The sequence below is a fragment of the Piliocolobus tephrosceles genome, chromosome 13 (genome assembly GCF_002776525.5).
Source record: "Piliocolobus tephrosceles isolate RC106 chromosome 13, ASM277652v3, whole genome shotgun sequence".
NCBI classification, from domain to species: Eukaryota; Metazoa; Chordata; class Mammalia; order Primates; family Cercopithecidae; genus Piliocolobus; species Piliocolobus tephrosceles.
Genome location: NC_045446.1, coordinates 103,613,843 through 103,628,692, shown reverse-complemented (window position 1 = coordinate 103,628,692; position 14,850 = coordinate 103,613,843). Strand labels below are relative to the sequence as shown.

Sequence of the window (14,850 nt, the reverse complement as noted above, 5' to 3'; positions counted from 1 at the left end):
CTGACTGACATATTTGTGGTTTTTTTTTGTTGTTGTTGTTTTGCAAATATAGAGCTGCCAAATGCTGTTAAATCAACTGAGAGAAATCACAGGCATTCAGGACCCTTCCTTTCTCCATGAAGCTCTGAAGGTTGGTTTCCAGATCTCTGCTAGTCCAGAGGCTTTCAAGCAGCTGTCTATGTGATAGTTACGTCAGTTCAAGCTGTTTCTGTGCCCAAATTAAAGCGCATATGGGGACAGAATCTCTACAGGTCAAATGACTGACCCAGTATCTTCAACATGTAAATTATAAGGGGCTGAGGGAGATTTGTGGTTCGGGTAACCCTGCAGCGTAAAGGAGATTTAAGAAACATCAACCAGTTGCACTGTATAAGCCTTATGGTTCCTTATCCAAACCAGCAAACTAAATGATATTTGAGTCAGGGAAGTTTGAACTGGTTATCTGATACTGAAAAAACCTGTTGTTACTCTTAAGGTGTGACAATAGCTGTTTTTTTTGTTTTGTTTTGTTTTTTGAGATGGAGTCTCACTCTGATGCCCAGGTTGGAGTGCAGTAGCACAATCTTGGCTCACTGCAGCCTCTCCCTCCCGTGTTCAAGTGATTCTCCCACCTCAGTCAGCCTCGCGAGTAGCTGGGATTACAGGCATGTGCCACCATACCTGGCTAATTTTTGTATCTTTAGTAGAGACAGAGTTTCACCATATTGGCCAGACTGGTCTTGAACCCCTGACCTCAAGTGATCCGCCCGACCTGGCCTCCCAAAGTGTTGGGATTACAGGTGTGAGCCACCGTGCCCAGCCATGGGTTATATTTTTAAAAGATACATTCTGAAATGTTGACCAGTGATAAGATGGTTAGGATTTGCTTCAGAATATCTAAAACAGTATAGGAGGTTTAGAGAAAATAAGAAAGGTTATGACTAAGTGACTAGGTAATTGTTGAAGATAAGTGATGGGTACATGGGGGTTCTCTTATTCCCTTTCCTGGTATATATGTTAGAAATGTTTCCTCATAAAACGTTAAAAACAAGAAGGATCACCACTAGAAAATAGGTAACTGCTTGGCTTTTTTTTTGAGACAGGAGACAGGATCTCACTCGGTTGCCCAGCCTGCAGTGCAGTGGTATGATCTCGGCTCACTGCAGCCTCTGCCTCCTGGGCTCAAGCGATCCTCCCACCTCAGTAGCTGGGACTCATGCCTGGCTAGTTTTTGTATTTTTAGTAGGGACGGGGCTTTGCCAAGTTGCTCAGGCTGGTCTCCAATTCCTAGGCTCAAGTGATCTGCCTGCTTTGGCGTCCCGATGTGCTGGGATTACAGGCGTGAGCCACTGGGCCTGGCCTGCTTGGCATTTTTGTTGTAGGGCTGACTTCATTTAGAATGTCTGTGTTAATTGCCAACCCCCTTTTTTGACACATCGTGCTTTAGACTGTTCAGAGAAATCATGAGTAGTAGTATCTGAAACAATGGGAACAAATCTCCATTGAGATTTCACTTTTGTTGGAGTGTTGTGGGAATTAGAGCATGGAAACTCCTGTAACGAGGCGTTTGATCGACGCTTCAAGCACATTAGACCTGTCCAGTATAGTCTTATAATTCTACCCTAGAATTATGCCTGAAAGTACTCAGTGTGTCACCAGGGTAATAAAGTTGATACTCAAAACTGGTTTTAAATTCTATGATGATTACTTTTGAAATTTGTATTGTCTTTTTCTCCCATAGGCCAGTAATGGTGACATTACTCAGGCAGTCAGCCTTCTCACTGATGAGAGAGTTAAGGAGCCCAGTCAAGACACTGTTGCTACAGAACCATCTGAAGTAGAAGGGAGTGCTGCCAACAAGGAAGTATTAGCAAGTAGGTACCATATATCCTGTCTTGGTCCTTTGCTGAACTGGCAGAAAATAAGAAACCAAGTCTATGTGAGTTCCCTGTCAATCACATCAGCCTTTTGAAAATAATAGTAATAACAGCTTATTACTGAGCTGTTGCTATGTGGCAGGCACAATTCTAGGCACTTAAAAAGTTTCGGCTGGGCGCGGTGGCTCAAGCCTGTAATCCTAGCACTTTGGGAGGCTGAGGCGGGCAGATCACAAGGTCCGGAGATCAAGACCATCCTGGCTAACACAGTGAAACCCCGTCTCTAGTAAAAATACAGAAAATTAGCTGGGCGTGGTGGTGGGCACCGGTAGTCCCACCTACTCGGGAGGCTGTGGCAGGAGAATGGCATGAACCCAGGACGCGGAGCTTGCAGTGAGCTGAGATCCCGCCACTGCACTCCAGCCTGGGCGACAGAGCAAGACTCGGTCTCAAAAAAAGAGAAGAAGTTTCATTTGTTCATTTACTCATTGTTTAGCATTTATTTAAATGAGGACCAACTATGTGCCAAACACTCTTGAATCCCTGCCTGCATGTAGTTTATTTTTTAGTGGGAGAAGCTCAACAAGTAAATAAATTATATAATATACTAGAATATGATAAATACCATGGAGAAAAAGGACCGAATGAAAGAAATGAAAAAAAAAAAAAAAAAAAAAAGAGGGCTGGGGACTGGATTTCCAATGGATGGACTGTGCTTTTTTTTTTTTTTTTTTTTTTAAAAAGATGGAGTCTCACTTTGTCACCCAGGCTGGACTGCAATCGCATGAACCTCTGCCTCCTGGGTTCAAGCAGTTCTCCTGCCTCAACCTCCTGAGTAGCTGAGATTACAGGCACCCGCCACTACGCCTGGCTAATTGTTTGTATTTTTAATAGAGACGGAGTCTCACCATGTTGGCCAGGCTGGTCTTGAACTCCTGACCTCAGGTGATCCGCCCACCTCAGCCTCACAAAGTGCTAGGACTATAGGTGTGAGCCACTGTGCCCAGCCAGGATGGATTTTTAATTAAGAACATGCAGGGGAGGTGAGGGAGTAAGTCATTTGAAGCCCTAAGATGGGAGTGTACCTTGTCTTGCTCAGGAAACTGCAAGGAGACCAGGGGTAAGGCTCAGAGAGTGAGGAGGGCTGAAAGGGATGGGGCCATGGAAAGAGATGGAGGTGGATCATTCAGAACCTTCCTAGGTACTAGCTTTTGCTGTGAGTTAGGTGGGTAGCCTTTGAAGAGTTTGGAGTAAAGGAATGATATAAACTGATTTCCATTTTCCACTCTGACTGTGGTGTTGAGAACAGTATGTGGGGCAGGGGGCAGTGACGAGCATGGGTCAGATCAGGGAGCCCAGGCCAGGCTGCTGTGGTGGAGGGTAAGCAGTGCTGGCATTCCGGCATATAGTATTTTTAAGGTAAAGGCAGTAGGATTTACTTACTGAGGAGGTAGGGTTGTGAAAGAGGGAGGAGTTAAAGGTGACTAAATTGTTTTTTGTAAGCAACTGAAAGGAGTTGCACTTAACCAAGATGGGAATCACTGTAGGTGGAGCAGATTTGGGATGGTAGATGAAGAGATCAGTTTTGGGAATACTAAATTTGAAATGCCTGTTAGACATTCACGGCAGAAGTGTCAGCAAGACGGTGGAGACCCAGGTGCCCAGTTCAGAGGAGAGGTCCAGGCTGGAGGTAGGTGGACTTGGAATCATAACCTGTAAATGCTCTGTAAAGCTGTGAGACTGAGGAGCTCTCCAAGGGCGTGGGTATAGGAGAAATAAAAGGTTCTGCAGCTTAAGCACTGGTTGCTGCCAGTGTTCAGAGGTCTGGGGTGGTGAAGAGTGCCCAGGAAAAGCCAGGAGAACGGGGACTCTGGAAGCCAAGGAGGCTTCTGGGAGGAGACCAAGGAGAACCTTCTGGAACCTGGGAGGAAGGCGAGGTGGTGTTAATGGACATTTGGGCTGTTAACAGCTTTGAACTATTCTGAATGATGCTGCTTGTGAATATTCTCATGTATTCTCATATTCTCTTGGTACACACTGCAACTTTTTTCGGTCAACATTGTTCTTTTTGAGACTTACCCATGTTGAGGGTTACAACTGTAGTTCATTCATTTTCACTGGTGTGTAATATTCCATGGTCTGAATATACCACATTGTATGTATTTGTTGATTGACTTTGGGGTTGTTTTCAAGCTTTTGCTATTCAAGCCTGCTGTGAGCTATTCGGATTCATGCTTCTTGTCCTTGTATGCAAGAGTTTTTTTAGTGTATATATCTAGTGATGTAGTTGGTAGGTATTAAGATACGCTTATCTTCAACTTTATAGGTAACGACAGTCTTTTCCAAAATAATTTTTTACCTATTTACACTCTGTTTAACAGGGCTTGAGAGTAACCATTACTCTCAAATTTGTTTTCTTAGATTGGGAAATTGTCATCCTTCCTACTCATGTGAAATGCTACCTCAGCTTCCCCTCATGGGTCTTACAGATGCTAATAAAAACATTAGGTTAATTAACAAAAGAATGGGGAAAGGCAGAGGGGAGAGTCAAAGGGCTCACCCCAGGAAGGTGGAAATTTTTAAGTGGTTCTGTTACAGGTTTTCTTTAGCACTGAAAGCATTTGCATGGTCTGTTGGGATAGTAAAGCCCAGTTCAGAATCAGTGTCTATACCTGTCAGGACCCATTTGTAGTCCTCTAGGGTTACCAGCATTAGTCTCACTGGCCAGCAGTGTTCAGGGCCTTGCCACCATGGAATCTCCCCATAGCTGTCAGCAGTATCTTTCTCTTCCTGGCAGACAGAAGAGTTCTATTGGCATTTCGTTCTTGAGAGGGTGGAAAAGGAACATGTCTAGACTCAGCCCATCTCTGCACTGCTGCAGTACCCCCATATCAACTCATCTTAAGGGATATCTTCTGATTGGCATCGACATGTCCTACTTTAATGCAGCCTTCAAATTTCCATAGGGCCATGCCCCATATGGGCATCCCTTTAATAGGCCAGGTTTCCATTGCTCTCCTGCCTGATCATGTGGCCACTGTCCACTGCTTGTGAGTGAGTAAAAAGCCTAACACAGGGGCTTTTATCACTGTTCAGTTCTTCCATCACTGCTAGAAAAACAGCATGCAATCAACACACGCTGCTGATTTGTTTTTACCTTCTTTGATCCCAGTGGCGACCTTCCTTCCAAATACGATGTTAACCATTCACCTTGGAACTACCATCTGCAAACCAAGCAGCTCTTTGTTGGTCTATTGAGAGGTGTTTGTTGGGAAACTGTCTTAAGTGTGGGTAGGATCCAGCAGCTCCTCACACAATTCCAGAGTCAGTCTTAGGGGAAAAGAGGCTCTGCTACCTGGGGAATGCAAAGACTTCCTTGAATTTTCCAGGTAGCAAAATCCTGTATAAACCATTTCCATTTTATCATGGAGCTCTCTTGGGCACTGCCATCCTCATTGAAGTGTTTCTCTGACATCCCCCAACAAGACAGCGTGAGTATTTCAGGTTTCAAGATGATTTTGTGTCCTCAGTTATAAGGGTAGCTTCAATTAATGTCTCATAGCAAGGTAATAAATGCTCCTCAAGTGGTACTTCTCTAGTCCAAAGTCTCAGTGGTTGTCTCTGGGAGGCACTCACAGGCTTTTACCATAAGCCCTGGTAAACGCTCCACAATCAGTTTGTCCCTACCAGCACTTCAGCTTCAATTCTCTATTGTGTAGGCTCAGTGAATCTTTCTGGTTCCCATTTAGCATGTCTAATTATTATTGCTTGAAGGACAAGTTTGCATGCCTTCTGTTTTACAGGAGTAGGTAGAGGGAACATGCTCCAGGCTGATACAGTATCCATCCCCGTAATACAATCAAGTAGAAAAGATGGAACCACTTCACATTGAAGCAGGTTCAGATATACCAACTCGCCTATAAAATTTTGTCCTAATTCCGTCAACCCTTACTTTCCTAAGTATAGCCTCCTTTAGGACTTTATCAACAGGTTTTGGAATCACAGTGCATTGTGCTTCTGTGTCACGAAGGCCCAGAAAGGTTTCTACTCCACACCCTGACCCCTTCACCACTGGTGTACATAAGGCTTTGGGTCCCCAGCAAGGGATTCAGCCAAAGTACTCTTGGCTGTTTGTCAGTCTTTATCTTGATTAGCCTGCCTCAACATTGCCCCACACAATTGTTGGTCATCTTTCTCTTTGTGGTCTCTGCCTTTCAGCTTATAAAGTTTCTCCAAACTGGGGTAAATGCAAGAAACTTGTTTGAAGCCCTTTAATGTTGGTTCATCAGCAGAGTTCCCTTTGGTCCAGCCACCTTTGGTAGTGCTGTATTAAAATGTTTAATCAGTATGTTTAATTGAAAGACTGTAATTCCCCACTGATCTGCAGTATCAATTCTGTGTTACCTCAAACTTTCTTTTTCCCCTTAGTTTCACCCCATCAGCGTTTTCTTTGCTCACTTCCTTAATAATCCTTTAAACATTTCCACCTTTGTCCTTTGACTTTCCCATCTGCCTTTTTCCATTTTCCTGTTAATGAACCTGTTGTTTTTTATTAGCATCTGTAAGACCCATGAGAGGAAGTTAAGATAGCAAATCTATTGAGGCTTCCAGAACTGTTTGTCAGTTTTGCTATGGTCATGTTGTATGAGGGGTCCACACTGAAGGGTGTCCTTAACCAGCATGACCTGGGTAATGGGCATTTTCAGTGAGTGAATATCCCTGTCATGATAAAGCCAGTGTCTATTTCACTGAGTATCTGTTTTCAGCTCTTTTGTATATATATACCTAGAAATAGAGTTGCTAGGTCATATGATAATTCTATGTTTAGCTTTTTGGGTAACATTTCTAAAAGAGAACTGTTTATTTTTCAAAACTGCAACATTATCACACTAAAAATAATCCCTTAATATCATCAAATACCCCATGTAGAAATTTCCCTGGTTATCTCATTAACAGTGTTTGCAGTTTTTGTAAGAACAATGATCCAAATAAATTAGAACATTAAGTGTTTGAAGTGTTTTTTAAGACTCTATTTATAAAATCCACCCCCCCTTTTCTTGCAGCTTAATATCCAAAGAAATCAAGTCCTTTGTTATGTCAATTTTCACGCATTCTGGAGTTTGGCAATTGTATTACTGTGGTATCTTTCAATGGATTTTTTTCATGTCTTTCCTATAAATGCAGATGGTTGTCTGGCACAACTGTGTCATAGGTGGTGGTGTGTATATATCTTCTATTTTGTTACATTGAGAAGCATATAATTTCTGGTTGCCCTCTTTGTGTTGTTAAAATCATAACTGTATTTAGGTATTGTCAGCGTAATTCATCTTTTATGAAGTTTCTCACTTAGCATTTTCAGCAGCCATTAATGATTGTTACCTAAATGGTAACAATCTAGGTACCATCTAGGTAAAATTACCTAGATGGTAATGGAAATCGAATGGTAATATTCTATCATAATTATGATAATTGGAATAGTTATAGTGATAATTGGATTATTTATTTATTTATTTATTTATTTTTGAGAAGGAGGCTCACTCTGTCGCCCAGGCTGGAATGCAGTGGCGTGATCTTGGCTCACTGCAACCTTTGCCTCCCAGGTATAAACTATTCTCCTGCCTCAGCCTCCCGAGTAGCTGGGATTACAGGCACACACCACCACACCCATCTAATTTTTATATTTTTAGTAGAGATGGGGTTTCACCATGTTGACCAGGCTGGTCTCAAACTCCTGACCTCAAGTGATCTGCCTGCCTCGGCCTCCCAAAGTGCTGGGATTACAGGCGTGAGCCACTGTGCCCAGCCTGATAATTGGATAATTTATTACTTGAAATTATTATTTTAGTAAAAAACACATTACATAAAATCTAAGGATATCACAAATATTCGATTTTTAAATACTTGATCCATTTTTAAATGTAGAGTTCAGTAGTCTTAAGAATAGTCAAATTGTTGTGAAACAACTTCCAGAATGTTACCATATTGCAAATCTGAACTCCATACCCAGCCCCTGGTAACTACCATTCTGCTTTCTGTTTCTATGAGTTTGACTACTTTAAATACTTCATATAAGTGGACTCATACAGTGGTTGTCTTTTTGTGACTGGCTTATTTCATTTGGCATAATATCTGTCATAAGTTTCATCCATGTTGTAGCATGTGACAGTATTTCTTCTTTTTTCCAGTCTTTTTTGGTAAAACATACAGTTTACCATCTTAACTGTTTAAATGTACATTTCAGAAGTATTAAATAAATTCATACTGTTGTGCAGCTATCACCACCATCCATTCCAGAACATTTCATTTACTTTGTATGCATTGAACAGTAACCCCCATTTTTTCTCTCCTCCATTCTACTCTTTCTCTGAATTTCTAGGAACCTCATATAAGTAGAAATACACTGTCCTTTTGCAGTGGGCTTATTTCACTTAACAGAATGTCTTCAGACTTCATGTTACAGCATGCCTCAAATTTCTTTCCTTTTTAAGGCTGAGTAATATTCCATTTGTATGTATGTATATGCCATGTTTTGTTTATCCATTCATTAATGGACATTTGGGTTGTTTCTACCTCTTGGCTCTTGTGAATAGTGTTGCTGTGAACTTGGATGTACAGATATCTCTACAAGACCCTACTTTAGGCTGGGCACCATAGCTTATACCTGTACTCCCGGCACTTTGGGAGGCTGAGGCAGGTGGATAGTTTGAGCTCAGGAGTTCAAGACCAGCCAGGGCCACATGGTGAATCCCTGTCTCTACAAAAGATAGAAAAATTAGCCAGGTGTGATGGTGTGTGCCTGTAGTCCCAGCCAGCTGGGAGGCTGAAGCAAGTAGATCCCTTGAGCCCTGGAGGTTGAGGCTGCAGTGAGCTGAGATTGTGCCACTGCACTCCAGCACGGGTGACAGAGTGAGACTCTGTCTCAGAAAAAGACCCTGCTTTAGATTCTTTTGGATCTATACCCAGAAGTAGGATTGCTGGGTCATATGGTTGTTCTATTTTTAAGTTTTTGAATAGCCTCCGTACTGTTTTCTGCAGTAGTCGTACCATTTATTTTTATTTATTTATTTGTTTGTTTGTTTATTTATTTATTTGAGACAGGGTCTTGCTCTGTCGCCCAGGTTGGAGCACAGTGGCACAATCTTGGCTCAGTGCAGCCTCCACCTCCCGGGTACAAGTGATTCTCATGCCTCAGCCTCCTGTGTAGCTGGGACTACAGGTGTGTCCCAGCACGCCTAGCTAAGTTTTGTATTTTTAGTAGAGACGGTGTTTTACCATGTTGCTCGGGCTGGTCTCGAACTCCTGACCTGAAGTGATCCACCTGCCTCGGCCTCCCTGAGTGTAGAATTACTGGCATGAGCCACCATGCCTGGCCGTATTTTATTTATTTGTTTTGTTTGTTATTTTTTTTTTTTGAGACAGAGTCTCACTGTTACCCAGGCTGGAGTGCAGTTGTGCAAACAGGGCTCACTACAGCCTAGACATCCCAGGCTCAAGTGATCCTCCCGCCCCAGCCTCCCAAGCAACCGGGACTATGGGCACATACCGCCATGCCCAGCTATTTTTTATTTTTTATTTGTGTTTTGAATTTTTTAGAGACAAGATTTCGCCACGTTGCCCAGGCTGGTCTTGAACTCCTTAGCGCAAGCCATCTGCCCACCTTGGCCTCTCAAAGTGCTGGGATTACAGGCGTGAGCCACCGCCCTGGCCAGTTGCACCATTTTGAAATCCCACCAACACTGCACAAAGGTTCCAGTTTCTCCATATCCTTGCCAATTTTCTTAATATTATTTTTTGATGGCTGTCGCTATGGGTGTGAAAGGATATCTCATTGTAGTTTTGATTTGCATTTTTCCGATGATTAGTGATGTTGAGCATCTTATGCTTATTGGTCATCTAGTACATTCTTTGGAGAAATGTCAATTCATATTTTCTGCCCATTTTTGAAATCATTCTTTGTGTGTCTCATTTGGTTACAGAAGTTCTTTTTGTATGTTCTGTGTATAGATCTCTTACCAGATGCATGTTTTGCAAATATTTTCTCCCTTTCTGTGAATTGTCTCTTTACTTCTTTTTTTTGAGACCGAGTCTCGCACTGTCGCCCAGGCTGGAGTGCAGTGGTGCGATCTCAGCTCACTGCAACCTCTGCCTCCTGGCTCCCATGTTCAAGCAATTCTCCTGCCTCAACCTCCAGAGTAACTGAGATTACAGGCACCTGCCACCATGCCTAGCTAATTTTTTTGTATTTTTAGTAGAGATGGGGTTTCACTGTTTTTGTCAGGCTGATCTCGAACTCCTGACCTAGTGATCCACCCGCCCAGGCCTCCCAAAGTCCTGGGATTACAGATGTGAGCCACTGTGCCCAGCAGTCTCTTTACTTCTTGATGGTGTCTTTTGAAGCCCAAAAGATTTTTTATTCTATTTTTTCTTTGGTTTCTTATGCTCTGGGTGTCATCTCAGATTTTGTTGCCTAATCTAAGGTCATGAAGATTTACACCTGTGTCGTCCTCTAGGAGTTTTATATTTTAGCTCTCATTTTGAGGACTTGATCCATTTTGACTTAATTTTTATATGTGGGGCTAGGTAGGAGTTCAGCTTTATTCGTTTGCATGTGGTGTTCAGTTGTCACAGCACCATTTGTTGAAAAGATATTCTTTCCCTCTTGAGTTGTCTTGGTACTTAGGTCGAAAATCAATTGACCAGGAATGTTAAGAGTTTATTTCTGGACTATAAATTCTGTTCCATTGATGTATATGTCTCCTTAGGCCAGCAGCACGCAGTCTTGATTACTGCAGTTTTGTAATATTTGTGTGTGCTTTTTAATTTAAAAAATTTTTGTTTTGAGATGGAGGTTTTGCTCTTGTTGCCCAGGGGAGAGTGCAATGGCATGACCTTGGGTCACTGTGGCCTCCGCCTCCCAGGTTCAAGCGGTCCTCCTTCCTCAGCCTCCCAAGTAGCTGGGATTACAGGCATGCACCACCGCGCCTGGCTAATTTTGTATTTTAAGTAGAGAGGGAGTCTCTCTTTGTTGGTCAGGCTGGTCTTGAACTCCTGACCTCAGGTGATCCACCCACCTTGGCCTCCCAAAGTGCTGGGATTATAGGCGTGAGCCACCGCTTCCAGCCACTTTTGTTTTTTTAAACTGCTCCTGTGAAACAGGGCTACCACATAGGCAGTGTGCCCAGAGTAGCTGTGGATTATTTTGGGTTTCCCTTGTAGGTGATTATTATCCGTGAATTATGACAGTTTTGCTTCTTATTTTCCAACCTTTGTATTCTTAGAGATGGAGTCTCACTCTGTTGTCCAGGCTAGAGTGCAGTGACACAATCTCAACTCACTGCAACCTCCGCCTCCTGGTTTCAAGCAATTCTCCTGCCTCAGCCTCCCAAGTGGCTGGAATTAGAGGCACGTGCAACTACACCCAGCTAATTTTTTGTATTTTTAGTAGAGATGAGGTGCCACCATGTTGGCCAGGTTGGTCTCAAACTCCTGACCTCAGCTGATCCTCCCATCTTGGCCTCCCAAAGTGCTGGGATTACAAGCGTGAGCCACCATGCCCAAAATTTCTTACTGCCTGCCTAGAACTTCCAGAACCATGGTGAATAAAAGCAGATGTGTTTGTCTTAGTCTTGATTTTAAAGCAAATGTACTTAACGTTTTTCCATTAAGTATAACAGTTTTCTGTGGGCTTCTCAGGGATACTTTTTCTCAGCCTAAGGATATTTTTTTCTCTTCCTAGTTGGCTTTCAGTTTTTATCCTGAAAGAAAGTTGAATGTTATCAAATACATTTTCTGTATCTATTAAGATGACCTTTTTTTCTTTTAATTGTTAAGATAGTGAATTTTACTGCTCCATCTCGTATTAGCTCAGTTTTTTTTCCTGCAGTAAACTCAACTTGATCTTAATGTGTAACTTTTTTGGTATATTATTGGGTTCTATTTGCTAATATTTTGTTTAGGTATTTTGTATCTGTGAGTATTTTGTATCATGTGTGAGTTTCACTTTTTCTTTCTCTTACTCTTCTTAACTAGTTGAGTATGTCCCTTGTTTGTGAAATATTTTGTATGAAATTGAAAATATCTGTTCCCTGGATGTTTGATATTTGACTGATGTTTTGTGATAATAGAGACTATTTAACCCACATGTATGGGATCTACTTTTGACTTTGTGGAGTGAGAATACAGAAGAGGGTATTTGATTCATTTGATTATTGCAGCTTGTTATTTCTGTACTGTGGGCTAGTCTAAGGTTACAGTGCAGCTGAAGTTACTCATTTGACTATGCAGTAGGGTAATAAAATTGTTACACGTTGAGCAATTGTTGTAATGAAAGCTAGAGAGTATGTCTTTAGCTTTTTCTTGTATCACAGAAGGGCAATGTTTCCTATATATAGACTAATTAAATTTCTGTTTATCTTACAGAAGTGATAGACCTTACTCACGATAACAAAGATGATCTTCAGGCTGCCATTGCTTTGAGTCTATTGGAGTCTCCCAAAATTCAAGCTGATGGAAGAGATCTTAACAGGTTATTGATTTAACTTATAATCCTTGCCCCCACATTTGTGTGTATGTCAAAGGCAATAGCTCTGTGAATGCCACTCAGGAATAGTTCTGCTAAGCGCCTGAATGAAATTTCTTTTAGGAGAAATTTTGAATTCGCATTAGCTTACTCTTTGGTTCACTTTTGAAAAAGCCAAACTGAAAGGGGTCTTATTGCAACCTGTGTCTTTGAGTAGAAGCGTGCAAGGTATTTCAGTTCACAGTTGCTAGGGTGAATTAAAAACAACCTAGTCCAGGTATCTGATAAATATATATTCTCTTTTAAAACTTTGAGGGTTATGCTGTTGCACATTTTTAAATGCGTTATTCAGCTACCCTGTCTCATAAGTGATCAAGGAATCTATTTTTTTGAACTGGTACTAATTGGATGATTGTTTGGTACTGTTCACCAACATCCAGTTCCAGTGGTGGCCTCTCCGTTTCTGGACATGTTTATTCCCACACACTGCTGAGATGTTTATTTCAGGGAACATAGCGCTGTGTTTTGTGTCCTGGGCAATTTGGAGGCTCTTATCTTTAGCGCAGTGTCTCTCCTGCCCTTTTCAATGGTGAGGTCTTAGATAGTACACTGTGTTGAAATCTAAAATTTCTAATATGGTAGCCTTAAATAGTCTTGAATTTCAACTCGGTTCTATCATGGACCTTATTAGTAATAATGTCTGTTATGGAAGGATTAACATTTCTATGTTTAAATCTTGCTTTTCAGTTGCGTTACAATCTCACAGTTCCTTATATAGCTAGGGATTATCCAGTAAATACTTTTTCTGGCATTTTGAATTATCCACAAAAGGTTACAGCATCCTGCATATGCTGTATTATTCTTTAACTATTTTCTTTTTTGATGTGTGGCATGCTGCACAATATAGGATGCATGAAGCAACCTCTGCAGAAACTAAACGCTCAAAGAGAAAGCGCTGTGAAGTCTGGGGAGAAAACCCCAATCCCAATGACTGGAGGAGAGTTGATGGTTGGCCAGTTGGGCTGAAAAATGTTGGCAATACATGTTGGTTTAGTGCTGTTATTCAGGTATGATATTTTTAAGAGATAACAGTGTCTTTTGGAAATAACTTTGTAATTTATTAAACTGAAATGTGGAAACATAGCTTTCAAAAAATTAAAACAGATATTTAAAACTGGGGAGTTTTTCTGGCATTATTGTGTTTGGATTTAGATGCTTTGATGTCTAAGTTGAGCAATACTAAAAAGAAATCTGCTGTGGTTGTAAATATATTGAATAGGTGTTTTGGATAAGCATTTAGTGAATACTATATTATAGCAGTGAGAGTGAGTAAGAAGGAATCAGTTGTTGAAGGCTATCATAGCTATCCAGGTAGGCCACAGTGGTGACCTGGAGTAGAGAAGTGGCAGAAATCATGGAAGGAGAGAAGTGAATGCATTCTTGAGGCGCCGAGGAGATCAAATCTACAGGATTGGTGGGCAGTTGGATACAGGATATGCCTGCAGTAGTTGAGTAAGACTATGAGGTTTCTAGTTCCAGTAGCCAGGTGGATTATAGTACCATTTGACCCTGGAAGAGGAATAATTTGGGTGTGTGTTAAAAGTGGATTTCAGTTCAGGTTTTTTTGTTTGTTTGTTTTGTTTTTCTCTGACACAGCGTCTTGTTCTGTTGCCCAGGCTAGAGTGCAGTGGTGTGATTTCAGCTCACTGCAACCTCTGCCTCCCAGGTTTAAGCAATTCTCCTGCCTCAGCCTCCCGAGTAGCTGGAATGCACCACCAGGCCTGGCTAATTTTTCTATTTTTAGTAGAGACAGGGTTTCACCATGGTGGTCAGGCTGGTCTCCAACTCCTGACCCCATGATCTGCCTGCCTCGGCCTCCCAAAGTGCTGGGATTAGAGGCGTGAGCCACTGTGCCTAGCCACTTGGTTGATTTTTTAGTAGAGACAGGGTTTCACCATGTTGGCCAGGTTGGTCTCGAACTCCTGACCTCAGGTGATCCGCCTGCCTCTCAGCCTCCCAAAGTGCTGGGATTTCAGGCATGAGCCACCGCGCCTGGCCCAATGTCTTCATTTTTTAAATTTATTTTAAATATTTATTAGTTATTCTTCTGAGACAAGACGGCACAATCTCAGTTCACTGCAATTTCTGTCTCCCAGGTTCAAGGGATCCTCTTGCCTCAACCTTCCGAGTAGCTGGGACTACAGGCACGCACCACCAGGCCTGGCTAATTTTTGCATTTTTAGTAGAGACGGGGTTTCACCATGTTGGTCAGGCTGATTTCCAACTCCTGACCCTGTGATCTGCCTGCCTTGGCCTCCCAAAATGCTGGGATTAGAGGCGTGAGTCACTGTGCCCTGCGATCAGCTCAGTTTTAGATATGCCGAGTCTGAGGTGCCTGTGCCTGTGTATGCTGTGGTCTTAACTACCCTTCATTAAATTCACAGAGTGCCCTTTTGTCCTTTGATCACATACCCA

The 14,850-nt window shown here is 42.1% G+C and overlaps 1 protein-coding gene across 12 annotated transcripts in view; it reads left to right on the top strand.

Annotated features, from left to right (window-relative positions):
- Positions 1-14,850, top strand: part of USP28 (ubiquitin specific peptidase 28) — an 80,365-nt gene that overhangs the window by 21,532 nt on the left and 43,983 nt on the right. For 8 of the 12 annotated variants that reach the window (XM_023208258.2, XM_023208257.1, XM_023208263.1 and 5 more), the window contains exons 2-5: positions 53-130; positions 1,721-1,853; positions 12,276-12,381; positions 13,283-13,442. In XM_023208258.2, the coding sequence (XP_023064026.1) occupies positions 53-130; positions 1,721-1,853; positions 12,276-12,381; positions 13,283-13,442 (477 nt within the window). The remainder of the gene's footprint in view (positions 1-52; positions 131-1,720; positions 1,854-12,275; positions 12,382-13,282; positions 13,443-14,850) is intronic. The other 4 variants (XM_023208261.2, XM_023208259.1, XM_023208265.2 and 1 more) reach the window with 2 other exon arrangements.